Source organism: Coptis chinensis, chromosome 6 (assembly GCF_015680905.1).
Source record: "Coptis chinensis isolate HL-2020 chromosome 6, ASM1568090v1, whole genome shotgun sequence".
Taxonomy (NCBI): Eukaryota; Viridiplantae; Streptophyta; class Magnoliopsida; order Ranunculales; family Ranunculaceae; genus Coptis; species Coptis chinensis.
The window spans coordinates 38,822,913-38,833,409 of NC_141461.1; the positions used below are offsets into that span (position 1 = coordinate 38,822,913).

General features: G+C 46.0%; 2 protein-coding genes across 2 annotated transcripts; one reads left to right on the top strand and one right to left on the bottom strand.

The window, feature by feature from the left end:
* Window positions 1-751: 751 nt before the first annotated feature.
* On the bottom strand, window positions 752-1,267 carry LOC147492903 (uncharacterized). Its single transcript, XM_086567687.1, has one exon. The coding sequence runs from the start codon at window positions 1,265-1,267 to the stop codon at window positions 752-754; it is 516 nt and encodes a 171-aa protein (XP_086423813.1).
* A 7,887-nt stretch (window positions 1,268-9,154) lies between these two features.
* LOC147492904 (uncharacterized protein At4g02000-like) lies at window positions 9,155-9,712 on the top strand. The gene has a single exon (XM_086567689.1). The coding sequence runs from the start codon at window positions 9,155-9,157 to the stop codon at window positions 9,710-9,712; it is 558 nt and encodes a 185-aa protein (XP_086423815.1).
* Window positions 9,713-10,497: the final 785 nt, after the last annotated feature.

Genomic DNA, 10,497 nt, shown 5'->3' on the forward strand with positions numbered 1-10,497 from the left:
CGGGTGGATCGACCAAGCTCCCCTTGCCGAAGATCTGGTGCAGGATTTAGACTAGCCCCCCGTCGGCTGTCTGCTGTTGTTTAGACATTTTGTACTTTACTTTTCCAACAAAGTGTGCCCCTAATATTATTAGTTCTTTCCCTTTCATTTGTATGTTGGCGTGGTAGATACTGTTTCACTTTTCCTGATTACATGTATAATCTCTCGGTTTTACTTGTTGCTTTGTTTGGCATGCTCGCTTCGTTAAATTTTTCTTGTCTCTATTTCTACTCATCTCGTTCTTATCTCTGTTTGGGGCCTTCTCTCCTGCCCCCATGTGTGATTCCATACCTCTTCGGCAGGGAACTTCTCTTTTCCCTTTGGAGTCACTTTCGTTGACTTTAGGTTCCATCGGGCAGCTTTCGACTGCCGTGAGTCCGATTTGAACCGTTCGACCAATGAAGGCTCATCCCCACCGCGCTGGCCTCTAGTTAGAGTGGCCTCGCTTTCCGTTAGGCCTCTCTTTTTTGCCCCTGTATAAGGCGTCGCCTTTCTTCCTTCGTCTCCCCCGACCAGCGGCTCTCTCTCGAGATGGACCTCCCGTCCTCGGGCGTCTCTTGCCCTCACCTATGTTTCGTCTGACTGTTGCAGTTTACGTAGAGCGGTGAAATTTGGTCCCCCAAAAGTGCCATTGTATTATATATTTACAAATAGCTCCAGTGTATCATTCTGGATTTTCATTACATTCAAACATGAAACTTTTTTAGCATTCTCACATTCCATGGCTTTTCCAGTACCTTTCCTCCCGCCGTTTTAGCTTGTAATGCGTGTTCACATCGACCAGTGTATAGGGCCCCCCGATTTGCTTTCCATCACTCTCTCTCTTGGTACTCTGCGTCACTCGTCGCAGCACGGCATCCCCTATCCTGAACTGCCTCGGCTTGACTCTCTTGTTATACCGTCTCTGCAGGCTGCGGTGGTATTCCTCTAGTCTGATCCGCGCCTCGTCTCTTCTCTCTTCTGCTAAGATCATATCCGTTGCCAGTATGCCCTCGTTCAACCCCGTCTCCACCGCCCTTGTCCTCGTCGTGGCTGCGACCATTTCCGTGGGAATCACGGCCTCTACCCCGTAAGCCAAAGCGAAGGGAGTTTCCCTTGTTGATGTCCTAGGCGTGGTCCTGTAAGCCCACAGAACATGGCTGAGTTCATCTGCCCATACTCCTTTCTTATCCTCTAGCTTCCTCTTGAGATTGTTCATAATGGCCTTGTTGGAAGACTCCCTGCCCATTGCCTTGATTGTATGGGGCGAGAACCCTGCTAACCTTGTATGCTTGGAAGAACGCTTTCACCTTGGACCCGTGAATGGGGGTCCCATTGTTCCGCTATGATAATATATATGGCAACCCAAATCTACGATGATGTTCTCCCCACACAAACTTGATCCGCGTGAGTCTCCTTAACTTGTTGCGGCCACCGCCTCAATCCATTTGGTAAAATAATGCGTGGCCGCCAACATGAATCTCCTTTTGCCCGTAGCCATGGGCAGGCGTGACCCACTATATCCATTGCCCACATTCGCGAAGGCCACGGACTTGACACACCGTAATGGTTCGGCCCCGGTGCAAAGATCATCCGGCGAACCACGGCACTTCTCGCATCATCGTTTAGCATAGTCCACGGCGTCCCTTTTCATATCGCGAAAAAGTAGCCTTATCAATCGTGTCTTTGTTGTCACGCCCCGGTGGTGACTTCCACGCTCCCTCATGCAACTCCGCTAACACTTCAAGGGGCTAATCTCGCCCGGTGACACTTTAACAAAGGCCCACCGAAATTCCTTCGATATAGCTCCCCTATGAGCACGTTATCTCCGATGTACGTTCGATCTCCTTTTCTCCCCTTTATCTTCCACCACGTCCCCCGACAAAAAACTCTTGATGGGTACGATCCATCCCCCTTCGTCCTCCCCTCTACATGACATACCTCCACCCCTCTTTCCTCTCCCTCCTCCGTGCTAAACTTCTCCCATCGCTTTACCTTTATCATTCTTTCTTCCGATTCTCGGCCGCCATAGGCTAGAACTGTTTTTCACCGCTGACCCAAAATGTATGAATCTAACCTTCGCGAACCTGGCAGCCCTCTTTTGCAGCACGTCCAGATATTTTGCCATGCGTGGGCACCGCGCCACGAACCCTCCGTTAGCCTGACACACCACCAGATTTGAGTCGGAATAAACTGTCAACTCTTTCACCCCTACCTCTTCTGCCATTCTCATGCCCGCTATTACTGCCTCGTATTCTGCTTCGTTATTTGATGCCGCGAACCCCAACTTCATAGTTAACTCAATTCTGTTGTTTTCCGGCGTGACCAAAGATACTTTAGCCTTATCCCACAGAATTGTGCGTAGGGTGACCCGTCGGCAAAGACTCTCCATCCATTCCTTCGATCCCAGGGGTCCAACCAATCCTGTTCCGTGATCCTTTCCGGCCCCATGACCATCTCGTTTCCCCATGTGGGGTCCTCCGCTGGAAACTCTGCTAAGAATTCTGCCACCGCCTGCGCCTTTTTCTCGCCATGTTTACGATCGATCGCAGATCTCGTAAGAACTTCAACATCAACGCCCATTTCAAAGATCCTCCCGACTTCTCGACTTTCAATGCTTGCTTTAACGGCAAATTGGTCACCACCACTACTGAAACCTCAAAGTACGGTTTCAACTTCAGGGCCGAGAACACCAAAGCCAAGGCATATTTCTCTATTCTGCTATATCTGGTCTCGGCTTCCAGCAGTGTTTTACTTTGGAAGTATACCGGCTTTTCCAATTTACCCACAATTCTGACTAGTACCGAGCTAATGGCATATTCCGTGACCCCCAAATATAGGTACAACTTCTCTCCCTGTTCTGGTCGCGATAGCATAGGGGCCTTGCCTAAGTAATCCTTCAACTCTTGGAACGCCCTTTCGCACTCCGGGGTCCATTCGAAATCCAACAGATTCCTCGGCCCGTATAATGGCCTACACTTATCTGACGACTTCGAGATGTATTACTTTGCTCTTCCATTCCTCAGACAGACTGGACCCCACTGATGTGAACTTCTCTTCACCGTTCTCCCCCAAGTTTACTACCTCTATCTCATCCAAGGTCTTCGTCCCCGCTACTAACTCTGCCGATCCCTCCCGGCGGGCTTTTATAAATTGCTATGCCGCCTCTTCCCCGGACCGCGAGGTCTCTTCCTCGACCACCGGATCAATCTCTTCACCGTACTTTGGTGGCTATTTTTTGCCGACACCGATCCCCGCAGGACCTCGTATATCCCGTCGGGTAGGGAACCGAATCACTTGGTAGTAAGTGGAGGAACCGCTTTCATCTCGTGAATCCATCTCCTCCCGGGATGGCGTTGTCTTCGCGAAGTCGGCATCCACCACCTTAAACACGGAAAACACCGTAACCGGTCCATGATCCACCGGGAGCGGTAAAGCCCCAAGGGTTCCGTCATGCTCCGTTGAACCCATACAAATTTGTTGGCGGGGTCTCGGTTGCTCCTTTCTATGTTCATCTCTCCCATTGCCCCTCTAAATAGTAAATCCACAAAGACCGCCGCAATCCACCAACACTCTCTTTACTATGTAATTTCCCATAGTCACCGTGATCACCACGCAGCGTCCTCGTCTTGGAGTCGATGGCTTCGGAGGTCCGCGTCGGGAGAACGCGGATGCTCTTCCTTCCCTTTCGCGATCCCATAATCTGTCCCGCTTTTTCATGCACTTCTTATGCTTGCCGCCGCCTTATCCGTCGCGGTGTGCATTATGGCTCAATATCTCCACCGAAAGATCACATTGATCGTTCCTAGTATCCTCCCCTGGGTAGGCGCCTGCTCCCCTTTGTCCCCTTCCGCTACAAACTCCTTCAATAATCCCCTTGTTATCATCCTCTGAATTAGCCACCTTAACGCATAACAGCTGTCCGTCTCGTGATTGTGTATTTGATGATAAGCACAATAAGGTCTGCCTTGTACCTCCACTGGCTTGGTTCGCGGACCCTCATACCCCTGCAGGTTCTGGATCAACGGTAGTATCTCGCTCAGCGGCTTATTCAATGGCACTTGCTCTTCCTCGCGGTAAGGCTTTTTGTCTCGACCTTCCCTTCTAACCTCTTCGCGGTCCCTGTAGGGCCGCGATGAAGACTTTCGATACCCGCTGCCCCCTTTATCAGAGGGTTCATAGTGCCGGCGCCCCTCCGTTTTATCCAACGATAACACCGCCTTTCCCGGCCTTCTCACCTCCTTCTGCATGGTGTCCTCATACCTAATGTACTTTTCCACCCTCGGATACAAGTCCTGTAGAGTTGCTATCTCATTCTTTGCTACCGATTCATGTACTCTAGTTCCCGGGCGCAACCCTCTCTCGAAAGCTATCACCGCCGTCCTTTCATCTAGATTTTCCACTTTCAAAGTCTCCGCCTTGAATCTGCACAAGAAATCTCTCACGATTCATACCTGCGCTACGTTGAACAAGGCGCGATGTCCACCACACGCTTCTTTTGATGTATGAAGTGATCAATGAACGCTGCTCCAACTCCCGAAAGTTATTAATACTCTTCGAAGGTAACTCAATACCAATCGGATGCTCCCCTTTCAAGCTTGCGGGAACATCATACATCTTAGTCCGTCATACCGCGACTCTTGCCACAACGGCATCTGGCTGCCGGAAATGGTGAATGTGGTCCGCATTGGGTCTCTGTTCCATCATACCTCTCAAACCTTGGCTGATTGAACCTCTTCGCACTTCCGACTTCCATATCAAATCTGCCCGATGGGTTGCGATTCAACCCGCCACCACCTGACTCGCCAAGCCCTCCTCTTCTCCCTTTGTCCGTCCCAAGCTAGCCTTCGATCGTTAGCTATCATTTCCACGACTTGTTCCTTAGTAAGCCCCACCCCGTTTGTTCTTCCGCCCGTTCCCCTTCCTCCTCTTTCTCCGTTCTAGACACCTCCCTTTCCGACTCCTCTATAGTTTCTCTCTCCTTCTCGACCCCTCATTTTCCTCCTCAACCTCGATATTTCCTCATGCAACAACCTTGTCTCCTCTGCTCCGGACATTATTGTCTCTTCCCCGTCCCGGCCCCTCCCTTCGGCTTCTTGTTGACTCCACGTCCCTCTCGGTGATATCGTCTTCTTTGGTACCCCATTTCACTATTTTTCTTTACTCTCTCTTTTTTTCTCCCCCGACGGCGGCAAATGTTGTGACCTAACTCTTCTCCTCCTCTACTATTCTATTTATAATGACCCTCCTCCTTCTTGGGCCTCCAAATTGTCCCATCATCTACGGCCTCTGGACTGCCAAGTGTTGAGTTCTCGTCGACGGCGTTAGGGTTTCACCCTTCCCCAAGCTATGCACGTGCCCAGATGGTCCTATTCCATGTCAGCTAGCCTTTCGCGCCGCGGTTCTCCCCTATCTGTCCTCGGTACTCGGCCTCCATACTTGGCTTCTCTGCCCATTCGCCTCGGGTAGCCTCGCCTCGTCATCCCACACCCTCCCCTCTTCCCCGCTCCCTCATCCGCCAGACCCGCGGCCATCATAAACTGTGTCGCTACAGTGTCTAAAATATGTTAGTGTTTGTATGGATGATTTAACACAGTCTCATCGTTTCAAGTAAAGAATTCTGTTATATATTTGTAATAGCATGAGATGCACCTCTTGGACCAAGTCCGCGGTGCAGCGGATAGGAAGCAACCTACGCAAGAACGAGGAGGAGCAGCGGATCAAAGCCGCAGAACCCTAGCCTACGGTGGCAAGTGTACGGTTGACTTCGGGTCGTCGGATGAGAGGGCAGATGGACGGTCCTGAAGAGGGGAAGGGGAATATAAAAAGGAGAAGATGTGGAGAAAAGAGGGAGGCTAAGAAAAGGAGAGAAAAGGGGAGCAGAAAGAGAAGAAGAGAGAATAGAGGGAGGAGAGGGGAGCAAAGAGAAGAGATTAGTTCGGCATTTGGAGAACAGTAATTTAGAGTTCCATACAATATTTGATAAGAACATGGCACAAGCAGAAAATGTTAGTCAAGATCCATTCTCATTAACAAGTGTTAGCTTGGTTCTAAAATGTATGTTTGAGCAAACACAGAGTATGACAAAAATATTCCAGATCGAGCTTGTTCAAGTGGTGTCACAAATATGTTACTGTTTGTATCGATGAGTTACAACAGTCTAATCGGTTCGTGTAAATAACCTTCTTAATATTTGATGAAGCTAGACCAAATGAACCTGTACCGTCAGGGTGCAATGTTTCGTCCCTACAACCAGGATAGAGGTTTCGCAAAATAATCTAAAGTAAAATGATAAGCTCCGATAGTCCACTTACACGTGTCTTAAAAGTGTGACTAAGGTTAAACAGCTATTTTTAATTATAATCAAAATCCTTACAGAATTGTTGCTTGAGAGTTGAGACTACTTACGTCGAGCTTGAAGTTCAAGTTCAATTCATTTCGGTTAGAATAATGAAAAACCTCAATTTTGCACATGCAAAATATTTTGTATTGTAGACGATTAGCCGTCCATGTTAACTAATACAAAATAGTTTTAGTTGTTTAGTTTCAATGTGCAGAATTGAATTAGTGCAGTTCAAGTCGAGTTCAAATTTAAGCTTCAATCTAGTACTGTATAACAACCGCATTACTGCAGGAAGGCAGACCGCAGACCCTATCCCAGGTCAAGTTGGGCTTGCAATGTGATGCTGGACTTGGTTTGGATTTCTCTTTCTGGACTAATTTACACCTACTCACCTAGGTAGTTGGTGTTAGAATAGTTGTATGAACACAGCAACTAAAGTAGAACGTATGAAGGAACAAAGAACAATAAAGAAACAAGGGCGACGTGATGGAATTGAGAATAACCAAAGCGCGGATTAGTCAGCCCTTAAGAAAAAATTTAAGCCCCTTCCAATAGTGGAAAGAAAGGCAACGATGGGCGTCTTCCTCACAGGATTCAATGGTTAACAAGGTCGACTTTGCACTAGAACGGACTATCCTCTAGAAAACAATATAACTCTCTCTGGGCAATCCAGAAGAAGAGAAGAAAAAAAGGATTTGGTTTGAGTTTTGTTTCTCTTAGTTGAGTTTCGATCAAGTCTCTCCTCTTTATGGACTCACAAATTCTATTTATAGAGGTTAGGAGGAAGAGAGACCAACTCCTAATAGAACAACAAAACTTGCCGCTTTCAAAAAAAAGACAAAAAGTTTTTAGGCTATTGGTCAAAATCACTACCCACAACAAGAAGTTTCCAAGCCCAAGCCCAACCCTACCCGATGTGGTGGATAACCAATGTGGGACTATCTACTATGCACTAAAGTGGAGAGAACACCATTTGTTCATCTCCTCCACTTTGCACACACACACTAGTATTTAGAAATACACAAGAGATTCCAACAATTGAAAAATAACACGCAAAGGAATAATTCACCCCAAACTGTAGTTGTAAAAAGTTCTGCTACGGCTGAAAGCAGTTTCCCCTTCTCTGCCTGATATTCAAACTTCAAATTTCAATTGCTCTCCTTCTGTCTTTAGACTTCTACTTCTCTCTCTACTAATCATCTCTCTCATATACTTCTCTAACATCTACACCTTTCTGTGGTTTCTTCATATATCGGTTTGGTTGGATCTTGTAGTTTTTGGTTTTCTTTCTTTGCATTTTTTTTTTCTTTAGTCAGCTATCAAACACTTTCATTCCCCCCCCCCCCCCCCTCTCTACGTTTTGGGGCTACCATGGATTTGTTGCTAGGGGAGCATCCTACAATAATGGAGACTGGCGACTCATCTGTAGGAACCGTTATTTCAGAATGTAAATTTCTACAAACTGTGAAAACCATGCGCAGTGGAATTAATGGGGTTTATAATTTTGATTGGAAAACATACCTGTAGATTAGCTGTGATAACTCTGAGAATCCAGAATCAGCAACCTCTTGATCTTCCGTTGTATTCCTATGCACAGAGTGGATGTTGTGTGGGCAACGATCTTCCAACCTTTTCTTTCTCTCTTGGCCTCTCTCACTCACAAAGTTTGGAACCGATTTTTAGATCTACTTTTCTTGAGCAAAACCTTCGGAAAAACGGCCAGAGAAGGAGGTTTCTATTTATAGGCTACAACAGGGACCATGAAGAGAAATTAGGGTTGGGCCTCCTGACGGGCTTGGGCTTCCCATGTTCGCCCAGAACACACGACCCAAGTCCGTCAACAAATGACTTATTCCACTAAAGGCCATTGTTGCACTACCGCCCTAATCCCAAATTGTGTGTTACGTTTATGGGCTCCATATTATATGCTCGTTGATCTCCCCATGTTTAAGATATCGAATGCCCGTTGATTAAGTCAAGTTACTGACAACTACATTAATCAACTTCTTATGTCCTTGAGTAGTACCACTCAACCTCATTGTCATGTCGGATCAAATCCACCTGCAGGATTTACATGACAATCCTTATGAGCTCCTCAAGGGGACATCATCAGCCCGATTTCTTGCGGGATACGGATTCTTTATATAATTAATAACACACCTTACATACAATGTCATTACCCAATCCATCAAGTTTGTTGATTCACAAATGAATCTCACTCATTGATGATTTAAAGAAATGTACAATCCACGTAAGTGCCCGTTATTATATCCAGATTAAGAGGATAAGCATCCATAATAACAGAGGTGTTTGTTCTCTTATATAGTCAGTATAAAGAGAAATAACCTCACTTGGTCCTGTTCAATACACACAAAGTGTACTAGTATAATCATATAGTCAAAATAGACTAATACCAGATTATACTATAACCATACCAATGGTTTGTCCAAATCCATCTAGGTTGTGAACGCTTATACTTTATAAGGTACTGATGATATGATCTTCTGTGTGTCACCACACACCATATCATCTACAACATAAAATATTAGACACATGCATATAACTAATAACATATATAATATACATAACATTTGCCCATATGATTCTCATTCAAAATATAAAAAATTAGAGTTAATACAAAAGTAATGCTTTTAGTATATAACCCTATCATCATCCAAATCTAAAATTGAAAATCTTCAAGCTGAATGCAAAATCTTTTCTGCTCAGGAAAAACGAGTGATAGATATCAGATGCAAGAATGAGGAAGTCAATACAGGGGGACATAACACCCTGATGGGTAAGTTGTTTGGTGGTAAATCCATACCCCTCCAAGCTCTGGTTGAGGAGCTGCATCAATGTTGGCAAACGAGAGGTAACACAAAGATAGAATCTTTAGCCAAAGGTTTGTATAAGCTGGAGTTCGAGAACCCTGTGGAATACGATCATGTAAGGAGGAATGGACCTTGGATGGTTCAAGGGTTCATTATCTCTATTAAAAAATGGCAGCCATCTGAGCTAGCAGATGAGGACTGGAAGTTTGATTTGGTGGATTTCTGGGTTCAGATATATAGGCTCCCATGTAATCGGATAAATGAAGATAATATAAACAAGGTGGGGCAAAGCTTGGGCAAAGTTAAGGCAGTTGACCTTTTGTGCTCATCGGAGTTTAATAAACCGGTGGCAAGGGTCAGAGTGAGGATGGATATCAAGGAAAAGCTTCTCAAGGGAATAGATCTCCGAACGGAATTGGGGGAAACATTCCGAGTCACCTTTAATTATGAAAATCTGGACATCTTCTGTTTCTTCTGTGGATGTATAGGCCATGATATCCATTTTTTGTTATCAATGTGAAAAGTACAGTATGGACATGCGGAAGTATGGGGGCTCTCCCAGGGATGTCAAGAACAATTTCTCCTTCATGATGTGAGCAAATGTGTTCTATAATGGGGCGGCAAGTTCTAGCCCTGTATCAGTTACGATCTCAGGCACACCACAAAAATTGAGGTATGACCAGATTCCAGCAAGGAACAGAGGCTTGCCAGTGAGACGTAACTAGAGTGGGGCTGGGATTCTGACAACACCGCCTAGAAGCACACACGTGGGGAACCTCCCTGACAACAGCCCTATGGCAGCTGAGGAAAGAGAACTGGGTTTCCAAGTGAGTAGAACAGCTATCTCTGAAGGATCAGTGTCTGGGTCAGTGACCATTACTGCTACTGATTTGGGGGGTCCAACTCTCTCTGAAACTGATCATGGGCCAGGTCTGTTTACCAAAGCCCAAGAGGAACAAAAAAGATACATGAACCTTTTAAAAACGACAGGACCTATTCATGGGGCCTTGGTAGTCTGGAACCCAAACAGATATGGGTCTGGTATGGACCTGGATGAAGACATAGGTAAGGTTTGTGGACCGTAAGAAATGGTACTGGGCTAAGGTATAGATCCAGATTCTGGAAGGTTTGAAAACAACCAAGAGTTAGGGTGTGTCGCGGTGGAAACAGGAGACCTAGGTTTGGAGGGTTCTAGCTTGGGAACTAAAAAAGCTATAGGGAGTGACTATACCTCGCCGAAAAATAGTCTTTCTCACATTACCGAGGCAATTATTCCTCTTCTCGAATATAATGAATCAGATGGGA